We start from the raw sequence: 26,470 nt of genomic DNA, 5'->3' as shown, positions 1-26,470 counted from the left end.
ACCACAAATTGAACTGATCGTGTTTAGATCATGTGACATGTCAAACTGAACAGGGACGGACACACAGCTGTTGTGGTTGTTAACATAACAACGCTCCAACTAATTAGCCTTGTATCTTTTAAAACAAATATTAACATGTGGGACTGTGTGTGTGTGTGTGTGTGTGTGTGTGTGTGTGTGTGTGCGCTGTCACTGCCGTCGCTGTCAGTTAAAAACTAGGCCAATATCTGCTGATGCCTTGTGATTCGGGTGTAAGGGTTTCTTTTGGTCTTTGGAGCAAGTTCTTCGCCTGCGTCTTCATTCCCATTGCAGCCTGTCTGAATCTTAGTGCATTATAGTGAATTATTGTGCATCTCTGAAAGCTTTATTTTAAGTGTGATCAGGGTCTGACTGACCTCCAAGTCTGTTAATAACACTGCTGTTCAACTCAGTGATGATAATTCTATACCAGAACAGAACGAATGTGCGGTCTTCTCTCTCTCTCTCTCTCTGCCTACTTTAACCCATTTTGGGCGGGAACCCCTTTTGGTGTTTTAAACATTATGTTATACTTTAGCTATTGAAGAATAGCAGATCTACAAGCTTGTAGGTTTGCTATTTTTGAAAAATCCTGAAAATATATACTCTTTCAGAGCCAACGTTTTTTACTCAAATCTTTGCTTCTGGGGTGGTCCCTGCAACAACATCTTTTCAGATGGCGGTCGGAGGCCAAATACATATAATTCTAGGGGTCCTTGACATGAAATAGTTTGAGAACCACTGACATAGAAACATGGGTTTTTCTTTTCCAGAAAACTGTCATGATTTAGAAGACATTTTGTAGAATCGGTCTCGGTCGAAACGGGTTAAAGAATTTAGGTCATTGAAACAACCAAACAGTTTGATCCAGTGAGTTCAACAGTAGCAGGCTGAAGAAATGCAGCCATGGCTCTCATATTAATACACACCCAAAGCCCCATGAATAATAAGAAATGTAATAATAATAATGAAAATGATAAGTATTATAATAATTATTATAATAATAATAGTAATGTATGTTGAACACATTCAATCTACATCGTTGTAGAAACACTTAGGGAAGAAACAATTAGATTAAATCGGTCTGGAATGCCTCATGATTTTTTCATGTCTTACTGGCTTTATGAATGTTTTATCCAGCTGCCTCTTTAAAAGTGCATTTACTACTGGAGGCTGCATGCCTTTATGGGTCACTGGTCTAAATCCCCGCCAGGGTCTCTGTTCCTTTGGGCAAACAAGCACTCAGTTCAGTCCTGTCTGTGTGTGTGTGTGTGTGTGTGTGTGTGTGTGTGTGTGTGTGTGTGGTGGATGACGGTCTGAAAAGCAACGAGTGAATGCGGGAAATGTGTCTCTTTAAGTCTGATGAGTGGGTCAACTAGCACAGTGTCTCACAGGGACCCCCAAATTAATTATGTATAATTTGGCTGTGGGCGGACTCCCATGTGAACATATTTTGTGCCAAGGATATATATATATTCTCCCCATTTTTAATAGCCAATGTATTTAAAGCAGTACTATGGTTTGGGGTATCAGTGGACATTTGGACACAAATAACATGGCATCCAACCAATATCTTTGACTTCATTACCCAGGAGTCTCTGCATGCAAGCATGTCAAGGCAAGGATGCGTTGTGATTGGCCAGTCTTCACTTCTTTGACTTGCAGTTCTGCCATGGTGACTTAATTGGCAAATGCCAGGATGAAACTCATATTGTCTCCTCTATACATAGTGATACAGTCAAGCCCTCATGGGACCCTCCTAATTATGCTATAGAGGGAATTCCTGGTCATGGTCCCCTATTTCCGCTCTGGGTCTTTTCTCGGAGAGTGAATTTTTGAGTCTTCCAGTTGCCGTTATGGAGCTTTGCAGTCCCCCTTTTTTTCTACTTTTAATAACTTACAGGAGTTCTTACTGTATGGTGTGTGTGTGTGTGTGTGTGATATTCAAGATTCAATAATTTATTTGCCATGTCAACAAGTGATAGGAATTTGTCTTGGTTCATACTCAACATATACAGACAACCATAGATACACAAACAAGAGGGACAGTACAATACAAAAACAAAAACCAGCAGCATAGGAAATTACATTCAGTTTCTTTTAAAGTGCTATATGTATATACTATATGAGTTCAGATGTCTAATGGCTACAGGGTAAGTGCTATCCCTGAAGCGACATGTTGAGCTCTGGATACTTCTATATCTCCTGCCTGATGGGAGGAGATTGAAGAGGTGATGTGCAGGATGGGAGTTGTCTGCAATGATTTTATTTGCCTTCCTAATTATTCTGGTGGAATAGAGTGAGGAAAGTGTAGGGAGGCTGCATCCAATGTTTTTTGATGCGCGAAATGTGAGCATACCATAATCACAGTAATCCTTAATCATATTCCATCATATTCAAACAAAATCACTGTATTTTATCAGATATTATATTGATATTATAGCTATTTTCTCCAGCTCCCTGTGGTGCATGAACCCCCCACCACTAGTGTGTGGGTGTGGGTCTATGATGGACCCTCCACGCACAATAGTGGTGGTCCCCAGGTTGCTCTTAGTCAGGATGGTGGTCCCCGGGTCAAAATCAGTTGAAAACCCCTGCTCTGGTCTATAGTGATTCTCACTAATGGATTCTCGTACTTGATCGATGCTTTACTTCGTAACTGATTTAATAATGCAACAAACCGTTTGAGCTGCAGGTAGAGAGCATATAATTATGTGTTTGGGGATGTTGTTGAAAGTAATGTCATTTCATCATCTTGACACCCAAGCCATTAAAAGCGACGGCCGGGGCCCCAATAACCCCCTTTTTGAGAACCACTGAACTAGAAAACTAGAGTCCCATTCCTCCATTCCAGGGCAGTTTGTTCATTTGTCCTTTTTATCCTGATCATTTTGACCCTGGTGTCGGGTATAGGAGGACAATGTGTCTCCCTTGGCGGAGTGGGGATTCTGACTGGGAAGCGGTGTTGTTTTTGGCAGCAAATTTCTATTTTAGTTTTAGTCATGGTCTCTTGAATAGTTTTAGCCACATTTTAGTCACCTGGAATGTATTAGTGTTAGTCTAGTTTTAGTCGATGATGCCGTCGTATAATGGCTGATTTTAAACTTGCTGAAAATAGCGCTGCAGGGCGTTGTGATCTTGTACTGTAGATCTGCTATTTTCAGCATGCAACCAAGTGTAAAATGACTTGTGTCTTTTACTTATACTGGATCTCTTGTCCACTAGTCCCTTCCTAACATTTTACTCTAGCTTTTTATCGAAATTGTCAACATATTTATAGCCTTAGTTATAGTCGTCATAGCTTAGTTTTCATTTCGTTTCCATATAGTCAGTGAAAAAAGGTAGTCGACAAACATTTTTTCGTCTTGGTTCTAGTCGCCAAAACAACACTGCTAGGAAGAGAAGTTTGGTCTGTCATGCGTCGCGGGTTCAACTCCCGGGACGTAGGACGTGAAACCTATACGGTCTGACTGCAGCTGACTGAAGTCACGCTCTGCAGTCGCTGTCGCTCGGGGACAAACAACTGATCTTCAAATGAATAACAGCTGTTTTCCCCAAGCAACAGCGTCATGTGAGGGGGGTTTATGAATTAAACTTTTACGACTGTGTCTGTGCGCGTCCAGACTTCAGATACTCTACTCTAAAGAGAACAGGACTTTATTGAGTTATCCAATCAATTAATTTGAATTCCTTAACAATTTAGCAGTTTTGCTTGCTTTCACAACCATGAGATGAGGTCACTGTAAAGCAACGCGCTCTGAAAGCAAAGCGGAAAGACCTTCTCGGGGTCGTGAGTCTCATGACCTCATCTGTAAACAGTTAGGATGCTGCCGTTACAGCTGAATGGGTAGAGAGAGCCTGCCTGGGAAGCAGAAAGGTCCCAGGTTACATCCACAAGCTCACGGCAGGTTGTGTGAGCTTGTAGATGGGTAAGATGCATGCGTGAAATAATCATACATCAGACTTAATGACGTCAACACTAGCTTGCTTGTTATAATTATAATGAACTGCACCTTTCTAGAAGAGAGGTTCCTGAACCTCTTAAAACCCATTCTGACCTGAGATCAGATTCATACGAGGTTTCCACTGGACACACACTGGTCTGATTAACATCTAGAGCAGGGGTGGCCACACCTTTTTTGACTTGAGAGCTCAACAAAATCTACCCACCAAAAATATATTATCGAATTGCTGAAAATAGTAGTGACGATGACGTTACATACTGTATAAGATGAACGCACATGGAATGGGAAATACAGGGGGGAAGTTTTTGAATTGGTGTTTTACTTGAAAACAAAGTAGGCCTACTGCATTGTGGGTTTCAGCTGGCAGGCCCTTTTTGATGTCAATCAAGTCACCTTAATACAAGTGGCAAATGCCTTTTCTTTTACATTTAAATAATATATTTTTAGGACATGTGGTCATGTGGTCTACTGGTAGATCACGATCTACCTTTTGGCCACCCCTGATCTAGAACGTTAGATGCTAAACCTAGTACCTACATCTCTGACCTTAGAATCCCTGTCTGCTGCTGGGGCTCTATCCTCAGATCCTACAACCTCGGTCAAAACAGTCAAATTCACCTTGCGACTGGACCCAGAATGTAAAATGTTACTCACCAGATGGCAAACTGGGAAAGAACAAAAATATGCTAAAAAGCTTTCATTGTTGAAAATACTAAAAAGGTATTGAAATTAAAGAAACGTCAAAGTGTGCCTAAAGCTCTGTAAAACATCTGTTGCTATAATGAAGAAGTCAGAAGTCTTGCTGGCGAACAAAAAATAGGAAAAAGCTGAAAAATAGTGCTTAAAGGTGTAGTGAAACGGAAATGGTGAACAACATGAAAATGGTGTTTCAACATGAAACACCGGTCTGAAGTTTCTGAACCAATCAGAGCGTCGCATCCCTTCAGGCGATGGGACGGTAGCTAGGGACGGTAGCTATGCTATGCGCAACAGCGTGGTATGTGTTTGTTTATAAATCAGATGGTCGGCCAGCTGTACCAGTTTACTGTTATGTGGCTTATTTCTACCCTATAATGTTTTCAGATACATATTTTAGCGTGATGATTGAGTTGTAACCGAGTAATACACTGTCTGGATGTTATCTTGAATGGAAATAAAAACCGAGTATTCTGTAATCAGTAGCAGCTGTGTTGGACGGATGCGCAAATATGGGGAATTAAACGGGTGAGCTTCATTGTTATTGGCTTTTATCGATGTGTATCTCTACACGTCATCACGCAGCACGTTTTCGTTTTAATAAAGAAATAATACAATCGTTTTTATGGACCTTTGATATAAAAACACACAGAAATGAGAATTTTCACATTTCTTTGGCATCCATTGTTAGGCCTATATGATGACCACGGATATGGTCTAAAAGTGTGGAAAAACGTCTTTTTCATTTCACTGCGCCTTTAAGAAAGATTTGTGGCAGTGGGCAAAGCAATGTAAAACTAGATAAAGGTCTCCTGCACCAGGACCAGATCAGGTTGTGGCCTCCTGGTGGCGCTATAATAGTCCAATGTGAAAAGGGTTCCATTCTTATGCCTTGGTTGGCAATTGAATGATTTGAGGCATTTTGTTCCACAAATGTGTTTTGCAAAAATCCCCTTTTTGGTGGGGACAGGGCAATGTGAAACAGGCCAATGTGAAAAGGGTGGGATATATTCCTCAGGCTAGTAGGAAAGTCCATGAAAGATTTCACGTAAATGTGCACACTGCGTTCATGATTTGAGGCTTTTTGTTCAAAACGGGCCAATCCTGCAAACTTTAAAAGCCAATGTTAGTCAATTAGGATGGAATATGAAATATTGGACGGATCCGTCTCGAACACATGACTATAGAGATAGTGTGTAACGATTTGCGGGTGTTTTGGACGCAATCTGGAGGAGTAATATTTAAAAATAATGTTTTTCAAAAGTCGGCCTCCTGATGGCGCTATAACAGGCCGTTCTGGAAAATGTGGGGCAGAGGTTCATCGTTGGCATCCAGGGAGTGTGTGTGCAAAATTTGGCATCGACCGCGTTAACGGTGCCGGAGATTAGCTGTACACAGACGGACTCGGTCTCACACGCACACACACACACACACGCGCGGACGGTGTGCAAAACATACTCTCTCCACCATGCCTTCGGCCTGGTGGAGACAAAAAGAAGCCTCCGCAGGTTGCAAGTGAGGTCCGTTTTCCGAACATCTTCCGATGTCGTCCTAGGCCTTGATGTACTCAATGCGATTGTCCTGTCCAATGTCCATATAGGGCTCTTCAGCGATGCTGATGGACGGACAGCGAGCTGTGGACATTGTTGAAGCTGTCCTTCAGCGCGGTGCTCAGCATGTCTCCGGTGTTTTGTCAGAGGGGATCGCTACATCGTACCACAGCCTATAGCAGGGGTGGGCAACTTTGACGATGGAGAGGGCCACAATATTTCCACACTCCAGATGGGCCACGTTGCATATTACTGTCGTAGCAAAAAATAGCCGATCTACAAGCTCAAAACGCGTCGCACCACGACGCGTTTTGAGCTTGTAGATCAGCTATTTTATCTTTATTTGAATTGAAATCCTGAAAAGAAATGTGTCCATTTTCTTTATTGGAATCCTGAAAAATAACATTTTAATTTAATTTCAAATGAATTCTGTTATAGGTTATGTTGACTTTATGAACTAAATCCAAACACACATACAAATTGTAACAGCTGAAATCAATAATATATCAGTACTATTCTGATATTAACCTGGAGAAGGGCCTTTCTGTGTGGAGTTTGCATGTTCTCCCCGTGTCCCCTAGGGTAGGTACCCTCACAAAAAACATGCAGTAATCCTGGTCACTAAACTACCTCCCCCTGGCCAGCCGGGGCGCCTGATGGAGGGGAAAGGAACTGGTTGGAATAACGTGTTCCTTCCACGCGCTACGTCCAACCAGGAAAACTCCCCCCTGTCAGGTGTAAAGGAGCAACTTGGACACTCAGGCATGAAGGAAGCATGAGGTCAAGTCCGTTGCTCTCCCCTTGTCCCCCATATATGGGGACTAGGTTGGTGGAGGGTGTGTAGAGCCCAGGATCACATTAGATGATTGACACAGGGGTGAAAAATGGGTTACAAAATCGTGGGATAAAAATAAATATATATATAAAAAAATAAAAAAGGATGGCTTGAGGGCCTTGTCGTGTGTCAGCAGCACCTCCCAGAGATGGGTCCCTAATCCATTCTGAACGGGAACCCATTTTGGTGTTGGCATCATGTCGTGCTTTAGCTATTGAAAAATAGCAGATCTACAAGCTCATACGAGCTTGTAGGTCTGCTGTTTTTTGAAAAATCGAAGAACGACTGACATTTTTAGAATCTGATCTCGGGTCAGAATGGGTTAATCAGACCAGCGTGTGTCCAGTGGAAACCTCGTATGAATCTGATCTCAGGTCAGTACGACGTACGTACAAGGCGAGCCTGGAGGGCCTGCCTTCAACAGCCGGTCTTGTCTGTCTGCTGGAGACTGTGCTTCTGACTTGAAGACCTGCACTATATATAATACTTCTAGCCCGCCAAAAACTTGGGGGGCCCCTCTCTCTAGTATGTGCTCTCTTGCAAATAAATAAATGAGATAGAATAAAAAATAAAACACAGGCTTGTTGGCAGGCTCCCAAAGTGTGAGTCAACTTTGTGCCTCTCCTTTAAGCGGCTTGCACTCCTCCACTGACAAAACCGTATGGAAGGCCTCTGGCAACTAAGTCTGTGCCATGTCCTCTGACAGGAATGTAAAGCTTCTGGAAGCTTCTGACAAAGAGCTGCTGCTCAGACCTCATCTCTCTCTCTCTCTCTCTCCCTCTCTCTCTCTGTCTCTCTGTCACTCTCTCTCTCTCTCTCTCTGTCTCTCTGTCTCTCTGTCTCTCTCTCTCTCTCTCTGTCTCTCTCTCTCTCTCTCTCTCTCTCTGTCTCTCTGTCTCTCTGTCTCTCTCTCTCTCTCTCTGTCTCTCTGTGTCTCTCTCTCTCTCTCTCTCTCTCTCTCTCTCTCTCTCTCTCTCTCTCTCTCTCTCTCTCTCTCTCTCTCTCTCTCTCTCTCTCTCTCTCTCTCTCTCTCTCTCTCTCTCTCTCTCTCTCTCTCTCTCTCTCTCTGTCTCTGTCTGTCTCTGCCTCTCTCTGTCTCTGTCTCTGTCTCTGTCTCTCTCTCTCTCTCTGTCTCTCTGTCTCTCTGTCTCTCTCTCTGTCTCTCTCTCTGTCTCTCTGTCTCTCTCTCTGTCTCTCTGTCTGTCTCTCTGTCTCTCTCTCCCATCTCCACCCCGGAGATACATTACAGTGTGGACTGTTAGGTCTTAAAGATCTGATTTAACCCATTGAAACCGGGACAACATCAGGCTCATTTTAGATTTCATACACTGGCTATTCAAAAATAGCTCTGTGAGCTGCACAGAGCTGCACACTCGTGCTGCGCTGCGAGCTTGTACATCTGCTATATTTGTTAACATTTAAAAGGAATCTTGGAAGTGTTTTAAAAATGTTGAATATGTTTTAATTACGAAAAACGTTTTGAGAGCCAGAGAGGTTTTAATGGGTTAATAACAGTGTGGACCGTATGATTTTATAACAGTCTGGACAGTAGGTGTTATAGAATGTAATGATGAGATTAAGTGTGGACAGAAGGCTGTGTATCTGTTTATGAGAGTTTTGACCAAATCTTCTCTTTTGAAAAGAGCAGACCTACAAGCTCACAATGTGTCTCAGATTCACAACGCGTTGTGAGCTTGTGGGCTAGTTTCCAAAGGCTGAAGTGGTTAATGTATGTTTTGTAAAATAAAAAAAACTCTACAAAGGAACTAGTATTAAATGTAATGGAGTATAATATATTATTTGGAACCGAGATGTAGTGGAGTAGAAGTAAAAGTATTGGAAATTGCAAATACTCCAGTAAAGTACAAATAACTCAACGTGGTCCTTAATTACAATTCTTAAAGGACCACTTCACCACTTTTTTTTTTTTTTTTTAAGATATTTTTTTGCGGCTTACGCCTTTTATTGATTTTTGAAGGGACAGACAGTAGGCTGACAGGAAACGGGAGAGAGATGGGGGGATGACATGCAGTAAAGGCCGTGTCGGGTCCGGGAGTCGAACCCGCGGCACACTGCGACTGGATTACCAGTCCGGTGCCCAGACCGTTACGCTACGGCCTGGGCCCACTTCACCACTTTTGAACTTATCTTCATATCCTCACGATAAAATACCACCATTTATTTTCTACTTGGTCTGTGTCTCATAGGAGGGCTGTGGGCAGTTCAGATCCTTCCACCAGTGACATCATTGTTAGGCAGATTTCAAAGAAGCAAAGATATGAGTTAAAAAACGTTCGCTCTGAAAGAATATATATTCAAAGATTTGCGCCACATTTTCACGATTTTTTGAAAATAGCAGACCTGCAAGCTCGTAGCGCGGCACTCGGTGGCGTGCTATGAGCTTGGTAGAACTGCTATTTTTCAATAGCTAAAGTATAACATAATGCTTAGAACACCAAAAAGGGGTTCCCGCCCAGAATGGGCGAAGTAAACGTAGCCAGTTTTCCCCCCCACCACTGCACGTTTAACACACAGCTCCTCCTCCTCCTCCACCCTGGCAGGCGGGTTGCCGGTTCAACTCTACGTGGGCGTTTTTTTTGTGTTTGATGTGACTCTTATAGCTCTGCCCCCGCTACCATGTTTTAACAAACCTCACGGAGCAGCTAAGCATTTAATTGGGTCCCTGGGGGGGACCCCCCCCTCTCTCCTCCTCAACAGCCCTGTCCTGACTCCTGTCTCCTATATCTCTCCCACATTGGACGGGCATGGTCTTTACTCTGTAATCACTTCACTTCAAAGCCGTCCTTTGTGATTCCCACCGGAACCCCCTGGGATTCCCCCGGAACCCCTGGACCGCTGCTCAGAGGCGAGGGTGGGGGAGGGATGGTGCTGGCAGGTGTATGATTTATAGAACAGTGGGAGTAGGAAAAAATAAACAAAAAATATACAGTACACTCACTACACTGTATAGTACAGTATACATACGCGTACGTGTAACCTACAAATATAACAGTATGGAGTGTATATACAGCATATATGTATATACAATGTCGTCGCCGCTGTCGGGTGAAAACCGCTATATGTCCCATACCGTTCCTTTTAATTAATTGCTTAAAAAAATATATATATAGCCGATGCGCGGCGTTGTGAGTTTGTATATCGGCTATTACGTACTTTGCGCGACACTACGAACGGAACATAATGTTATTGGAGATATAAGGTCTTCACACACAGCAGTAGTACAAATGTGTATACGACTATACGTAATGTAGTAGTACAAATATGACACAAAAACAGCACTAAACATGTTGGAGCATATATCCAGTGTGTATACGGTAAATACAGGATACATTTATAATAAATACAGGTGTATATAAAATAGCTTTTCAGTTCACATTCACTTCATGCCATTGTTGTCTCAGTTTCAGCACTTCGGATTTGGAGTACGGTATGTCAGTCTGTGATGAAAGCTGTTTGCTAAGAGAAAAGGCAAGGCTACTGTTTACCTCACTGTCCACTTCAATCAGTGTCTCTCACACGCACACACACACGCACACACACACACACACACACACACACCCCTACATCGGGCAACAGTAGCAGATCTACAAGCTGAGAGACGCAGTGTCTGGTTTCTCTCATGCAGGAGAGGGTCTGATCAGAGTGGGTTCATTGATCCGATCGAAGTGGCTTTGTTAATCTGTTGTAGCGTTTATCCTTATCTCTGGTAGTCGACTCGCTCTGTTGATCAATACGCTGATCAGTGTGTGTGTGTGTGTGTGTGTAATGTTACAGTTGTTGTGTTGTGTTAGGTGTTAATTGCAGATCGCTGGGGAGACGTTAGTCACACACACACGCACACACACGTCGACTTCAAGGTGGAATCATAGTTCATTGGGTGTAAATTCTCGTACAGCTCATTGGCTGGTTTCACTGGAGGTCAAACCTGCACGGTCTGTTGTTGTTGTGCGACAGGAAGTGATGTCACTTGCCGTGTTTCCATGTCCTGTTCCTGCCGGGAAGCGACGCTGCTCCACAGCGTCCCAGCTGTTCTATGACCTCTGACCCCTGGCAGGCGTACCAGACGAAGGGTCTCTCTCCGTGTCATGCAGACATGTCACCATGCATTGTTTCTGTGGACATTTTAAAGCCTGCGGGGACCACACAGCCTCGGAGAGGTTGACAACGTCTGCACAAAGCCTGGGAACCCCCGTTATGGAGCTATAGGGGTTGGGCTCCGGAACCGGATTGAACATTGAGGTATTGGAATAGCTTCCATCGCATTTTGGAACAGTTTCTGGTACCGGGTTTTGTTACACTGTCAGAGCTGGTGTGTGGACGCCATGTCTGCTATAGGGATGTGCCGATGAGACACATTTTGGCCGGATATTATCGATATCCGATATAATTAGTTGCCGTTATGGCCGATAACCGATATGACCAATGTCGATATGCTCTCGCTCGGTTTTAAAAATATATACTTTTGTCCATTCTGAAAAAATACACGGAACAGGGTATCTGCACTCTGCAGGCTTATAGGCAAGTCAGATTTAACTTTAATACCTTTTATATTTAATATTGTGAGCTTCAAGCTGTTCCTTTGGGCTTGTTTATCTGTAAAGACAATCGGTCTGATTGATTTTGATTGATCGGGGCCGATGCCGATTAATAAAAAAAGAAAAACTAGAATCGGCCGCTGTGTTTTACGATTAATCTCCGGTCAGTAAGTCTGCTATACAGTTACAATACTCCTCAAACCTTTTCATTTAACCCATTTAGACCTGAGGACGATTCTACAAATGTCCCATGTTTCTATGTCCGTGGTTCTCAAACATTTCATGTCAAGGATCCCAAAATTATCTGTATTTGGCCACAAAATATGTTGTTCCAGGGACCTCTCGGAAGCAAAGATTTGAGTTGAAAACATTCACTCTGAAAGAATATATATTCCAAACTTTATAGAACCACTTGTTGTCACCCTCAGAGTGAATCCTCAGAGTGCTTCTCCTTCATTGGTCTTACTTAGCTCTTCCATCTTTCCTGACTGGGCGATGTTTATAACAATTTTCAGTTTTCTGAAAAACCTATGTTTCTATATCAGTGGTGCTCAATATTTCATGTCAAGGACCCCCAAAAACGATATGTAATTGGCCACCAACCCCCATCTGAAAATATGTTATTCCAGGAACCCCTCAGAAGCAAAGATTTGAGTTAAAAACGTTCGCTCTGAAAGTATATACCTACAGTATATTCAAAGATTATTAAGCCACATTTCCGCGATTTTTGAAAAATAGCAGAGCTACAAGCTCATAGCGCGCCACCGAGTGGCGCGCTATGAGCTTGTAGCTCTGCTATTTTTCAAAATGAAGGGGTTCCCGCCCAAAATGGGTTTAAAGACCCAGACATGTTAACATTTAACACATACAGTGGCCACATAGAAATGCGACAAATACAAAAATAGTCTCCATGAATTAAAGACTTCAGGCTCCATTTTCGTCACCGCTAAACCCCTTATCCCTAAACTTTTTTTTAAACTATTTTTCAAAACATGTTTTAATAGTTAAAATGGCCAGTCTACAAGCTCACAACCTGTCAATGTAGATTGGCTAGTTGAACTATTCAAAAATGTTTTTCAAAATAGTAAAAAAAAAAAGGCAAAGAAGTTTAGGGATAAGGGGTTTAGCGGTGACGAAAATTGAGCCCTATATGTGGTGTGTAATAGATGTAAACACCCCCCCCCCCCTAAGATACAGCATGGCACGAGGAAAACTTGAGAGGAGATTGATTGATCGTTTGATTAAATACTTTTATTAGATGAAAAAAACAAAGTGTAAATGACGTAAACAAATGTAAACTAGCACGGTACAGTAACACACTTTGGCTCAAAAGATAACACGAGAAAAAAAATGGTTTCTATTGTGGTCCTATATGTGTTCAATTCATCAACAGAGCATATACTATCCAATGAATCAACAGAGCATACTATAATGACGCAGTAATACATGTCATCCAAAAAAGATACAAACAGGCTATATCTACTCATATTTACATTCAGTCGCCACTCACGCCAGCTGCTATAGTCAATCAACCACTCGATCACATACACCTTACCAATGAGGGAGGAGAGACATGCACAGGCAACACCACAACAGGATAATACACAGATGACCCAATGGGTCGTAACGACAGGCTAAAGACTAAGCAAAGAAAACATTAAAAAGTAAAAAAAAGAAAAAGAAAAAAGGTAAATCGGGTGATTTTGAAATCGGGTGGGGGAATGCAAGTCTGAAAAAGTTGGGTTCTGAGAGAGGTTTTGAACCGGGCAAGGGGTGTGTTCTGAGAAAGGCTTTGAACAGCGCAAGGTGGTGTGTTCTGAGAGAGGTTTTGAACGGGGCAAGGGGTGTGTTCTGAGAGGTTTTGAACAGCGCAAGGTGGTGTGTTCTGAGAAAGGCTTTGAACGGCGCAAGGTGGTGTGTACAGTGTTCTGAGAAAGGTTTTGAACGGCGCAAGGTGGTGTGTACAGTGTTCTGAGAAAGGCTTTGAACGGCGCAAGGTGGTGTGTACAGTGTTCTGAGAAAGGTTTTGAACGGCGCAAGGTGGTGTGTACAGTGTTCTGAGAAAGGTTTTGAACGGGGCAAGGTGGTGTGTACAGTGTTCTGAGAAAGGTTTTGAACGGGGCAAGGGGTGGGAGCACCTTTGTTGTGAGCTGGGAGTGTGATTTCCAAACGGCAGCAACTGAGAAAGCCCTGTTTTTTTTTGTTTTTTTTGTCTTGGGGATGTCCAGGGTCATAACATCCCCCCCCCCCCCCCCCACACACACATAAAAAAAAGAAAAGGTTGATTCCACATCGCAGAAATCAACGGAGCACCAAAGACATGCTGGCATTATCTTCCAATGTCTCCCAACGTTTTCTTCTCAAGTCTCCATTGAGACGAGGCCATCCCTCCTATAATGTCCCCACTGAAATCCCCCCCCCCCCCACCCACCACCCACAACGTCTCTCCAGTGAGACTCCATCTTCTTCTCCCACGTTTGTCTCCGACTGAGACTCAGAGCGCAAATGAACGACAGCATGAAAGACCACAAGTGGTTTTACAATGTTTAACCTTTTTGTTCGTAAAAAGGACTCAAGGAGGCACACCCATGTGTTTGGTTGGCAGATTTCACAGCACTGACAGCAATCTTATGTGCGGCCTTTAAATACCAAATGATATAAAGGCCAATACAAATAAGGCACTCAAATATGAATCGACACGTTTCTCTTAAAAGGTGGCACTAAAAGAACACTGGTGTTAAAGGGTAGGAGTCGTGGTTTTAGGCCAAAGGGGCAGGTATTTGGTGAGGAGGTGTAAGCCGCCGCCTCCACGTCTCCAGATTTGCGCCACGTTTTTCGCGATTAAAAAAAGAAAATAGCAGATCTACAAGCTCGTAGCGCGGCACTCTGTGCCGCGTTATGAGCTTGTAGATCTGCTATTTTTCAATAGCCGAAGTATAACGTAATGCTTAAAACACCAATAGGGGCTCCCGCACAGAATGGGTTAAACCCACAGACGCACTTAACTGCGGCAGGTGATTGTTTCTGTCTACTCCAGGGTACCCTTTCCAGCGAGTTTCTCCCCGTGACACACCTGACGCACCTGTTGAAATGGACACATTCACTTTGAGCCACCAGCAACACAAGTGCTTTAGTGCAATGAATCATCCAAATTTGACTCAAGGCTGCGCTCACACATTCGAAACACATGTTTTGTCTCTGTTCTGGGAGGAGAACAGCTCCAATTCACTTTCAATGGAAGTCACATGGTTTGACGAAGCAGCCTTGCTTGGTGCAGAACAGAGCCAACCAGCAAGGCTTGTTTCGCCAAACCAACGTGACTCCCATTGGAAATGAATTGCAAGCTGTTCTGAAACCCCCTCTCCCCCAGAACAGAGACAAAACATGTGTTTTGAATGTGTGACTGCAGCCTAAGGGGTGGGAATCTGCACAGCTGCAACAAAACCTAAATTAACAGTATATGTTCTTTTAGGACGAGACCCAATTTATATTTAGGAGGGGGTCACCAGGTGTAACCTAAAAATGGACTCCCATCCCCAGTCCCCAAACACATCCAGCCAACGACACGTTAAAATCCTAAATAAGGTGATTTATTAGCCGTAAGTGGATACTAAGGAAGTATTCACTTAGCATTTAATGACTTAGTATTCACGATAAGTACTTTTATGTGACGTCACCATCAATGTGGAAGACCGCACACTGCAAACAACCATAGAGTTCAACAAGAACGTCATTGACGTATCCTTGGGAAACAGCACCGATTTTAGTATTTTTACATAGCTTTATGACAGCAACAGGTCTGAAATGAGCTATGCTTAGCTCATCATCTTCCAAGTCTTCTTCATGGATAAACGGGCTTTGACGAAGTTTTGTCATCGTCGTCGTAATCGTCAACGAAAACACTGGCGGGCAGCAGGACGTGAAAGGTAGGAGGCGAATCGGGAGAGGGCGGTGCCAGATCTTCCACGGGTGGAGTTGAGGCGCGAGACCTCGAGGAGGTGGATGAAGATGTGGAAAAGGCACGATGAGAGTGCCGTGCGTGAGATTCTGAGGGTGTGTTTGAACCTTGAGAGTAGTAGTGGCCTGATGGAGTGGTTGACTGTGTCGAAGGCCGCCCTGAGCTCCATGAGGATGTGGAGTGAGCCGGTGTCGCAGGAGAGCCGGAGGTCATTTTGAGCTTTTTCTGTACCGCGTGTCGGTCGTCAGACTCCGCTTGTAACTTTCTGGAGGCCATTTGTAACTTTGAATTGATGTATGTCGGGAAGCTGGGATGTGGACCGGGAGAGCGCCGTGCCAGAGATGCCTGAGCCGATGCTGAGCCGTGAGAGTAGTATGGATTAGCTGATGGCGTCGAAGGCCGCACTGAGTTCCATGAGGATGCTGCGTGAGCTGGTGCCGCAGGAGAGCAGGGGGTCCATTGCAACTTTGATGGTGAGGTCCAGGGGACCTGCGGGGACCTCTTCTGTGGCTCTTCTGTAGCCTCGTGGCAATGCGGATCCCCGCTGGGGGCCGAGGACTGCCTCGTCTGCATACGTTCCGGGTCGCTACCCTTCCATCTCTTCCGTGAGCGCCGTGCCGTCCCGCCCCGTGCCGTCTGCCCGCTGGCATGGGGCAGAAAGGTAGGAGGATGTGAACCGGGAGAGGGCGGTCCCATGGACTCCGAGGGTGGATTTGAGGCGTGAGAGTAATATGGAGAGGTTGGTGGTGGCGGCGGCGAATTCAGCTCTGCGGTCCAGGAAGATGTCGGAAAGGTAGAATGTGAACCTGGGGAGGGCGGTGGCATAGATTCTGAGGGTGGATTTGAGGCGTAAGGGTAGTATGGAGTAGTTGGTGTCGGTGTTGTCGAATGCAGCACTGACATTGATGGGGATGGGGATCTTGAGTAAGCCGGTGAGCGGGAGGCCCACTGTAAGTTGGATGAATTGATGTATGTCGGAAAAGTAGAATGTGAGCGAGGAGAGGGCGGTCCCATAGATTCCGAGGGTGAATCTGGGCCGTGAGATGAGTATGGAGAGCTTGATGGTGTTGAATGCAGCAGTGAGGTCCAGGAGAATGAGGGATAGGTAGGATGTGAACGAGGAGAGGGTGGTCCCATAGATTCCGAGGGTGAATATGGGGCATGAGAGTAGTATGGAGAGGGTGATGGTGTCGAACGCCGCACTGAGGTCGAGGAGGATGAGGATGTGGGGAAGGTAGCTGAAGAAGCTCCAAAGCGGACCGCAACGTTGTCGGCTAATGGAGTACCTTTGACCTTCTTCGGGGTCGCCGCCTTCCTCGGGGTCGCCGCCTTCTTCGGTGTCGCCGCCTTCTTCGGTGTCGCCGCCTTCTTCGGTGTCGCCGCCTTCCTCGGTGTCGACTTCCTCGGTGTACGAGGTTTACGCTTTGAAGGAGAAGAACCCTGTGAATCATTAGAGGGCATTGATTCCGAAGGTAAATGGGCGATTCCGAGGGTTGATGGTGACAAATAGGTGCTTTCTGCAGGTCTCTCTGGATTAAGAGTGTTTCCTGCCTCCCTGAAATTTAAACTGTAATTGTGAATTGAATTCATGGCGGTCACGGAGGCTGGGGACATGGGTGGTAGGAAGTAATGATGTGGAGTGGGCACTCGCTCTGGATTGGAAGTCTCTGGTAGACTGTAATTGTGAATTGAATAATCCCGCACTTCTTCTGAGGTGGGGGAGGATGGGGATGTGGGAACGGTAGGATGTGAACTAGGAGAGGGCGGTGGCAGAGACTCCGAGGGTGGATTTGGCACATGAGAGGAGTTTTCCGTTGTTGATGGTGTTGAATCCTGCACTTCTGAGGTCGAGGAGGATGAGGATGTGGGAACGGTAGGATCTGAACCAGGAGCGGGTGGTGCCATAGACTCCGAGGGTGGATTTGAGGTGGGAGATGTGTTTCGAGGGATTGATGGTGCACTGAGGTCAAGCACTGAGGTCAAGGAGCATGTGGGCAAGGTAGAATGTGAACCAGGCGAAGGCAGTGCCAGAGACTCCGAGGCTGGGTTTGGGGCGTGAGCTGTAGTAGCTGATGGTGTCGATTGCGGCACTGAGGTTGAGGAGGATGAGCATATAGGATTTGGACCAGGTGCCAGAGATTCAGAGGGTGGATTTGAGGCTTCGGAGGAGTATGGCGTGGTTGATGGTGTTGAAGAGGGTGGTTCCAGAGATTCCGTGGGTAGATTTGGGGCATCAGATGAAGTGGTTGATGGTGTCGAATGCAGCACTGTGGTCGAGCAAGATATTGAGGCGGTATTCTGTGCACCAGGAGAGGGCTTTGCCAAAGAATCTGAGGGTGTATTTGAGGTGGGATATGCATTTTGAGTGGTTGATGGTGCCAAATGTAGCACTGAGGATGAGGTTGTGGTAATGGTAGGATGTGAACCAGGAGAGGGTGGTGCCAGAGATTCCAACGGTGGATTTGAGGCGTGAGATGAGAGAGGAGTGATTGATGTTGTTAAATCCAGAGCTGAGGTCGAGGAGGATGTGGGAATGGTAGGATTTGAACCAGGAGAGGGCGGCGCCAGAGTTTCCGATGGTGGATTTGGGGCGGGAGATGAGCATGGAGTGATTGATGTTGTTAAATCCAGAGCTGAGGTCGAAGAGGATGTGGGAACAGTAGGATTTGAACCAGGAGAGGGCAGTGCCAGAGATTCTGAGTTCTGATTTGGGGCAGGAGATGAAAGAGGACTGGTTGATGGTGTTGAAGGCAGTGCTGAGGCTGAGGAGCATTCCAAGGGTGGATTTGGGGCGTCAGGTGAGAGAGCAGAGGTTGATGGCGTCGAAGGCAGCATTGAGGTCGACGAGGATGTTGGATCAGTAGGATTTGAACCAGAAGAGAGCGGTGCCAAAGATAACAAGGGTGGATTTGGGACGTCAGGTGAGAGAGCAGAGGTTGATGGCGTCGAAGGCAGCATTGAGGTTGATGGGGATGTTGGAACTGTAGCATTTGAACCAGGAGAGGGCGGTGCCAGAGATACCGCGGGTGAATCTGGGTCGTCAGAAGAGTAAGGTGATGGACACGTTGATGGTGTCAATGGTGTCCGCGATGCGGTCGATGAGGGTCTGAGTTGAAGGGTAGAAGTTGATGGTTTCATTGGTTTCATTGGTTTTATTGGTTTCATTGGTTTCATTGGTTTTGGAGATCTTGGAGCTCTTGGAGAGTGGTTGGCCAATCTTATCTTTTTTGTACTACTCTCAAACTCCGCTTGTAATCTTCTGACCACAGTTGTGGTCGGTCCGCGCTCCGATTGTAATTGTCTGACGACGGCTGATCTGTCTGCATCAGGCCAATACCAAAAACGACGATAGTGCTTGCCCATGCACTCCATGTGCAACGGCTGGTCACACTGTTTGCAGCCGTAGATGGTCGGCCCGCCCAATCTCTCGCTGTCGGGGAGCATTTGACACTCCTTGCACAACTTTCTCTTGATGAAGATCTTCGCAAAGTCGTGTTTAGGAGGCACGGCGCCTGTTAAAGAGGTACTCGAGAGAAGAGACATAACTGGAGGCGTCACAGGAAAGCTCCTCGTCACACACGTTTTGATGAGTTCCTCTGCCAGGTCCTCCAGCCAGGTTTTGTATCCAACGTGCTTTTTCTTGAAGGCTACCCCTCCCGCGGCCCTTGCAGCGACGTACGCGTTGTGGCAGGACACGCCCAGCAAGAACCAGAAGACCCTTCTCCACCACTTCTTGGATCGATGCTGGAAGCCGTAGTAGCCGATCATCTGATCCAGCAGATCCACACCTGGGCACAAACATAATAACATGTATTACAATGCTGGCGGACATAAACCTCTCCCCTCTATATTTTATTCTGTTCTTTTCATAAATGAATGCCCTACTTGATCATACAAAAGCATCAAGTGTCAAACAAAAGCATCAAAAGTAGCAGGTCCACCCTCCCTTTTGGAACTCACTGAAGGCTGAAATGGCGATTTCACACGTTTTTTTCTTTTTCTAACAGTGGAAATATGTTCTAAAATAAATCAACAGTTTGGGGCATTTAGCAGACGCTCTTCATTCAGCGCGACTTTACAGTAAGCAAGGTAAATACTCAAATGCAGAGAGACAGTGTAGTGCCTCAGTCATTTAGGATCACAGCATTCACAGGTGAACCGAAGACCAAGCAAGCGTCAGTCTAAAACAATCTTGACTACTAATTCTAGAGGTTGCGTCCTAGAGGAATGTGTGGTGGATGCTGCGAATGGCTGAGCATCGCATAACGGGTGTGCCACATGAGCCAATAGAAGTGGCAGAGGGAGAGAGAGGGGAGAGGGGGGGGGGGGGGGGGTAGAGAGAGTACAGTACTGTGAGGCATACATCTGCCTCACGTGTGTGTGCGTGCGTGTATTTTCAATAAAAACGAAGTCATTAAAGCAAACCTTTCATGTGTTTCTGGTAGTCTGCGAGCGCCGCCGGCACTATCACCTCGGACTGCTTGTAGTCCTTGTAATCCCCCGATTGTTTCTTGTAGCCCGGCTTCTTCTTTTTGGCCTCTCTTTGCTTGTAGCCCTCCGGCCGCCTGTTGACCGTGCCCGTGGAGGTGGGGTCGTGGTGGTTGGACAGCACCATGACCATCTTGGTGTCCTGCCAGACGCAGAAGGTGAGGTCGTCCTTCTGGGCCACCCTGCATTTTAAAAGGACGATAATCGTTTATTGTGTTTAAAAGAAAAAAGAAAAAGAAACACGCAAATAATCGCATCCCGGAGACTTTAATATTATATCTTGAAAATGTCCTCCGTCATACACTAGGGTGAATTAGCTTTTGTTAAGCTGCTAATTCAACACCACTTCAGACTACACTTGATAGGACATTATAAAGAGCAAATGGTACGCTTTCATTTCACTGTACACAAATAGATTTGCCGAAAATAGCACATCTACAAGTTCACAACGCGTTGCAACACGTTATGTGCTTGTAGATACCCCCCCCCCCCCCCTCGGAATAGGGATGCTCGGGTGTTTAATAGTGTTTAAGTGTTTAATAGACAAAAGTGGCATTTTAGGTTCTAAGCATATTTTCATAATCGAAAATATCATTAATCGCGGTTATTTCTTTGCCACGATAATCGCGTATAACGTGTAACTTTTTTCATATCCTCCCACACACCTCCCTATATACCTGTATTCGTGCCGGTCCAGCTCAACTCCGTTGGTCAAGGACTCGAGTGGCGGGAGCCCCTTCCTGTTGGCGCGCACGGTGCCGCAGCCGTTCAGCCCTTTGGTCTTCATGTCCTCCAGGAGCTCCACCGAGGTGTAGTAGTTGTCCATGTAGACGGACGCATGCGACCCGTAGTAGGGCCTGGCCAGGTCCATGACCACGCGGTGTGCGAGACCCTTGTTCTCTCCCCCCCCCTGTGGGTCCTCTTTACCCGTGTACACCTTGTTTGTTTAAGAAAAAAAACACAACAACAACACGACGACAACATGTTACATATAACGTCAAATGCAAGCTTTGCATATCGCTGCTGTCGAGTTGGGGGGGGGGGGGGGAAACCTCGTGGTCCAAAACTTATTTTCAAGCTTCAAAAGCTTGTGGATCTGCTGCGTTTGATGCTTTTTTTGTGTGTGTGATGCTGTAGTAGTTGATCAAGTTAGGGGGTTCATTTTCCACAAAAGAAAACGTCAAAATGCCCTGACAGCGGAAAATGTGGGATCTACAGATAAGGCAGCCGACCTCTTCTCACTAGCTGATCTTTCCCTGTCCATTGTCGTGCCTAAATAAGGAAGCCTCTTAATTTATCTCCACCGAATTGCAGAATGGCGTGAAATAACAACATTTCACACCTGGCCAAATGTCCCCCCTTTCTCCATGACAATGCGTGGGAAAAACACATTAAACACTTCAACCCTATACTTTGGCTATTTGAAAATAAGACGATTTTTGACGCATTAGTGTGCTTGTAGATCTGCTATTTTCAAAAGAGTATTTAATACATGACAAACCTGTGTAATGGGACACACTAGTGCACAGGGCTTGACATTAAGGCTTGTCTTTCCGGTCAAGTGCATTTACAATATACTTGTCTGTTGGACAAGTGTCTCTTGGTTTAACTTTTTTCTGTGACGCTCATAGCATTATTGTCTGGCTTTCCTAATGATCACCTTTCCAATATTTTTTGTCCGCCATTCGTTTGCAGGTAAACCGAACCTCGTGTTAATCTATGGCTGGTTTCTGTACTTTCAATGGAAAAAAACTACACTTTTTAACCAGACACTGTATGGCCATCATCACGTCTTTCTTTGTGCTAAACAAGCGATCAATCTTATGTCTCGCCGATTACATGAAACATTTAAAACATTTTTAAATCAAATCAAGAATATGAATTAACCCATTCTGAACGGGAACCCATTTTGGTGTTAGCATCATGTCATGCTTTAGCTATTGAAAAATAGCAGATCTACAAGCTCATAGCGCGCCACCGAGTGGCGCGCTACGAGCTTGTAGATCTGCTATTTTTGAAAAAATCGAAGAACGACTGACATTTTTAGAATCTGATCTCAGGTCAGAATGGGTTAATCAGACCAGTGTGTGTCCAGTGTAAACCTCGTATGAATCTGATCTCAGGTCAGAATGAATTAAAGAAAACTATACGCTATTCAGCAAATAGACGGCCCCGGTCTATTGAGAAAGTATGCATGTCGATCGATGGACTTCTGTTAACTTGTTAGCCCTAGAATGTACTGTATGTGATCTTACATTTCATGTATTCCAAATATTGGAATTGTCCAATGCCAATCCAAATAGTTTAGCAACGGTTGCTATGCAGGTCAAGCTTTCTTCGCTGCTAATGTGCCTATTGGACAAGGATGGGTTGGGGAGGGACTTAGTGAAGGGCTAATTGGTAGGTGGTGGCAATATTTTAGTTAACACGTTTTCTGCCAAAACTTTCAAATGGCTATGAAACTAGAGGACAATAACTGACTCCAACTTTTATGAATTAATTATTGGGTCAACTACACACGCAGTGCTACAAGTTTAAATGCTGACATAGTGGATAGGGCCGATCTATGGCTGTGTAATTTGGAATACATGAAATGTATGTAAGATCAGACATTTTAGGGCTATTAACTTGTAAACGGAGGATATTCACCTCATATTAAAACATGTATTCATCTGCAACTTACAGTTAGTTGATTTAAAATGTATTTGTGTGTGTGTGCTCGTGCTCTAAGTGAATGGGATATTTACTAGCTTGTCCGAAGAACAAGTGCCTCAAAAAGTTAATGTCAAACACCAGACTTTTAACTTGTAACAGAGTATTTCTACATTGTGGTATTGATACCTTTTTACTTAAAACAGTACTTCTTCAACCCCTTTATCTGTACTTGGTTTAACGATTTAATGTCGTCTTACCTGGAAGCTTGTGCAATAGCCCGTCGTGCTCTCTGCCATGACCCATAGTTTGACACCCCATTTTATGGGTTTATTGGGGAGATACTGTCTGAAAGCGAGGCGTCCCTTGAACTTCACCATGCTCTCGTCCACGCTCACGTTGCCGTTCACCTCGTAGAGCTCCTGGAACCGAGAGGTGAGGTAGTCCATGAACCACCTCATCCTCCACATCTTGTCAGTTTTGTCCACTTTTGCATCTTTATCCTCAAGTTTTAGATACCTAGGAAATCCACACAGATATAGATACATTAGTTACGCACGCACGCGCGCACACACACACACACACACACACACACACACACACACACACACACACACACACACACACACACACACACACACAAAAGCTACTATGGACTATGGTCACTGTAGTACCTGCTGTTATTAATGCAGTATGCTATTGTTTATACCTGGTCTGTGTGAATGAAACGGGTGACCACATGGTCTCTAGTACCCAACAAGGCCTCAACACCTTCATTATAACTAGTACTACTATAACATTCATCACCACAATCAATTTGTATTATTAATGTTTTTTTTACCTCCAGATAGAGCAGAATCGGTCCCGCGACATGTGTTTGGGGAAGCTGGTCTTGAACAAATCCTTCTTTTGTCGCCAATAATCTCTCCGAACGGGTATCACCACGAGCCCCATGGCAATGCAGAGCCCGATAAAAGTCCTCATCTCGGTCTGGCTCACTTTGGACCACCTCGCCGACTTTGCCTTCTTCGGCGTCTCGGCGTTCCACTGCTCGTAGTACTGGTTGGTCTTGTCGACCATGTGCTGCCACAGCTCGTCCGTCCAGACGTGTTCGAACGCCTGCAGCGGGGTCGCGTTCGGGGGCAAGTTGACCTTGCACCCCGGCTTGCGGTTGAAGCGGCACGTGGTGTTGTAGTGGTAGTTCTTCGTCTTCCAGCCCTGGTCAAAGCCTCCGGTGAATTCCTCCTCGGCCCCCACGTACATGTCTCTCGAGTACTGGTCCTTGTCCAAGGCGTCCGACTCGAAGTTCTCGGGATCGTCGAAGTTCTCGTCCTCCTCGTCGTAATAGTCGCTGTCGGCGCTGACGTCGGACATTTCTCCGCCGTTGGGCATCACTACCTCTTCCGTCTGACAGACGGACATGATGTCCGAAATTTCTCCGTTGGGCAGCACCGTCTGAAAGACGGACATGAGGTCAGAAAGCTCTCCCTCACTAGGCGGCACTGCGGGGCCGGCAGGCACGTCAGAATAGTTTCCGCCGTTGGGTGGCGGTGTAGGACAGACATACATGCTGGAAACGTCTCCGTCGAGATTTATGTAAGAAGTTTCTTCAGAGCTAGATGTAGGAGACATGGACATGTCTCCGCAGCTAGGTGTCACTGCACGACCACAGGGAGACATGTGGTCGTAGATGTCTGCCACAGCCCTAGCGCTAGGTGACACTGTAGGACCGACAGACTTGTTAGAAATGTCTCTGCCGCTACCGTGCACTGTAGGACGGACATACTTGTTGCCAGAAATGTCTCCGCTACTAGGTGGCACTGTAGGACAGGCATACTTGTTAGAAATGCCTCTGCCGCTAGGGGGCACTGTAGGACGGACATACTTGTTGCCAGAAATGTCTCCGCTACTAGGTGGCACTGTAGGACAGACGGACTTGTTAGAAATGTCTTTGCCGCTAGGGGGCACTGTAGGACGGACCGACTGGTTGTCAGAAATGTCTCTGCTACTAGTTGGCGCTGTCTTGACGACAGAAATGTCTCCATTGCTAGGTGGCACTCTCTTGACCTCGGAAATCTCTCCGCTGCTAGATGGCATTATCTTGACGTCAGAAATGTCTCTGCCACTAGTAGGTGTCACCGCCGGAGAGACAGACATGTCAGAAATGTCTCCGCGGCTAGGTGACACTGTCTTGACGTCAGAAATGCAAATGTCTCTGCAGCTAGGGGACACCGTCTTGACTCCAGAAATGTCTCCGCGGCCAGGGGACACCGTCTTGGTGTCAGAAATGTCTCCGCGGCTAGGGGACACCGTCTTGGTGTCAGAAATGTCTCCGCGGCTAGGGGACACCGTCTTGGTGTCAGAAATGTCTCCGCGGCTAGGGGACACCGTCTTGGTGTCAGAAATGTCTCCGCGGCCAGGGGACACCGTCTTGACTCCAGAAATGTCTCCGCGGCTAGGGGACACCGTCTTGACTCCAGAAATGTCTCCGCGGCTAGGGGACACCGTCTTGACGTAATTGTCTCCGCCACAAGCCGTCATTGTCTGACTGACGGACACGTCAGAAATGTCTCCACCGCGAGGTGTCACTGTGGCAGAGACGGACGCGTCAGAAATGTCCCCACCACTGTCTGTCACTGGCGGAACAACGGAGAGAGACAGCGAGATCCAGTCGGGGCGGATGACGTCGTCCCTCCTGCCAACAGACCTATCAGAAATGTCTCTGCTGCTAGATGGAACCGTCTGACTGAGGGACATGTCGGTCACGTTTCTGTCGCTAGGTGGCTCTATCTTGATACCGGAAATGTCTCTGCCGCGAAGCGTCACTGTCGCAGAGACGGACGTGTCGGAAATGTCGCCACTGCTAGGCGGCGCTGTCTTTTTTCTTTTTTTGCTAGGTGGCGCTGTCTTGACATCGGAGACATCTCTGCCGCTCGATGGCACCGTCTGACTGACGGACTTGTCCAAAATGTCTCTGTCGTTTCTGTCGCTAGGCTCCGTCTTGATCTTAGAAATGCCTCCGCTGCTAGATGACACTGTCTTGACGTCAGAAATGTCTCCGCTGCTAGGTGACACTGTCTTGACGTCAACAATGTCTCCACTGCAAGGTAGCGACGTCTGACTGAGAGACATGTCAGAGAGGTATCCGCTGCTGGGTAGCGATGCCTGGCTGAGGGACATTTCACACATGTCTCCACTGCTAGTCTGACTGTCGGACATGTCTTCGCTGCTGGGTTGCACGGTTGTCGGACGGACAGAGTCTCCGTCTCCGCTGCTCGGTCTGTCGGAAATGTCTCCGCCGCTAGGTGGCGCCGTTACTCCCTCTGCCGCTGTGTCCTCTGTGTCCATTGTGCCCGCTTTGTCGTCGGTGTCCATTGCGTCCTCGGCGTCCATTGTGAATTAGGCGGAAAGGAAGAAGAAAAACAAAATAGTCCCTTTATAGCGAAAACATTTGGATGAAAAATCCCACCGTGCAGGCGTGCACCATGAAGCTCTCTCTCGGGGTGTATTCTAGTCGATCAGGATCGCATTTCCATTGGCCACGAGACAGGAAACGGAAACCACAAAACGCTGGTGACTCGGTTTGAATGGGATCAAAGGTCGTCGCTCTCTGTTTGTATGTACAGTATAGTCCTATGTGCCTGCACGGTGCAGGAATACACTGTCTCTGTCTCTCTCTCCTGTCTGTCTATCTGTCTTACCCTCTGTCTCTGTCTTGTCTCTCGGTATCTCTCTCTCTCTCTCTCTCTCTC

The 26,470-nt window shown here is 46.0% G+C and overlaps 2 protein-coding genes and 1 long non-coding RNA gene across 4 annotated transcripts in view; 2 read left to right on the top strand and 1 right to left on the bottom strand.

The window, feature by feature from the left end:
• LOC310858139 (tetraspanin-18B-like) overlaps nucleotides 1–26,470 on the top strand; it is a 79,543-nt gene that overhangs the window by 21,302 nt on the left and 31,771 nt on the right. The gene's annotated exons all lie outside the window — the stretch shown is intronic.
• Nucleotides 12,856–13,871, top strand: LOC310857517. Its single transcript, XR_014569143.1, has 3 exons — nucleotides 12,856–13,426; nucleotides 13,463–13,495; nucleotides 13,797–13,871. It is a non-coding gene; the product is annotated as an uncharacterized lncRNA (long non-coding RNA).
• Nucleotides 14,945–26,176, bottom strand: LOC310858137 (uncharacterized protein). Of its 2 annotated transcripts, XM_083764215.1 has the most exons (6): nucleotides 25,272–26,176; nucleotides 23,560–25,226; nucleotides 22,979–23,237; nucleotides 20,744–21,003; nucleotides 20,004–20,248; nucleotides 14,945–19,366 (listed from the first exon to the last, which is right to left on the bottom strand). In XM_083764215.1, exons 1-6 carry the CDS (start codon nucleotides 26,109–26,111, stop codon nucleotides 15,462–15,464), a joined length of 7,176 nt encoding a protein of 2,391 aa, XP_083620341.1. In that variant the 5' UTR covers nucleotides 26,112–26,176; the 3' UTR covers nucleotides 14,945–15,461. The 2 variants fall into 2 exon arrangements, with proteins under 2 accessions (XP_083620341.1, XP_083620340.1); XM_083764214.1 differs by having other exon boundaries at nucleotides 23,560–26,176.

The sequence above is a fragment of the Protomyctophum parallelum genome, assembly GCF_964188405.1.
Source record: "Protomyctophum parallelum genome assembly, chromosome: 4".
NCBI lineage: Eukaryota > Metazoa > Chordata > Actinopteri > Myctophiformes > Myctophidae > Protomyctophum > Protomyctophum parallelum.
Note: the sequence above shows the minus strand (reverse complement) of the source record. Positions and strands in the feature narration are given on the sequence as shown.

Bases quoted from the DNA above. Each gene is read 5' to 3' on its own strand.
- LOC310858137 (XM_083764214.1), bottom strand. From the start codon at position 26,111: ATGGACGCCGAGGACGCAATGGACACCGACGACAAAGCGGGCACAATG. The intron at 20,249-20,743 runs GTATATAGGGAG...TTTAAAATGCAG, and splicing joins CTGGACCGGCACGAATACAG to GGTGGCCCAGAAGGACGACC. The intron at 19,367-20,003 runs GTTTGCTTTAAT...GTTTGTGCCCAG, and splicing joins CTACCAGAAACACATGAAAG to GTGTGGATCTGCTGGATCAG.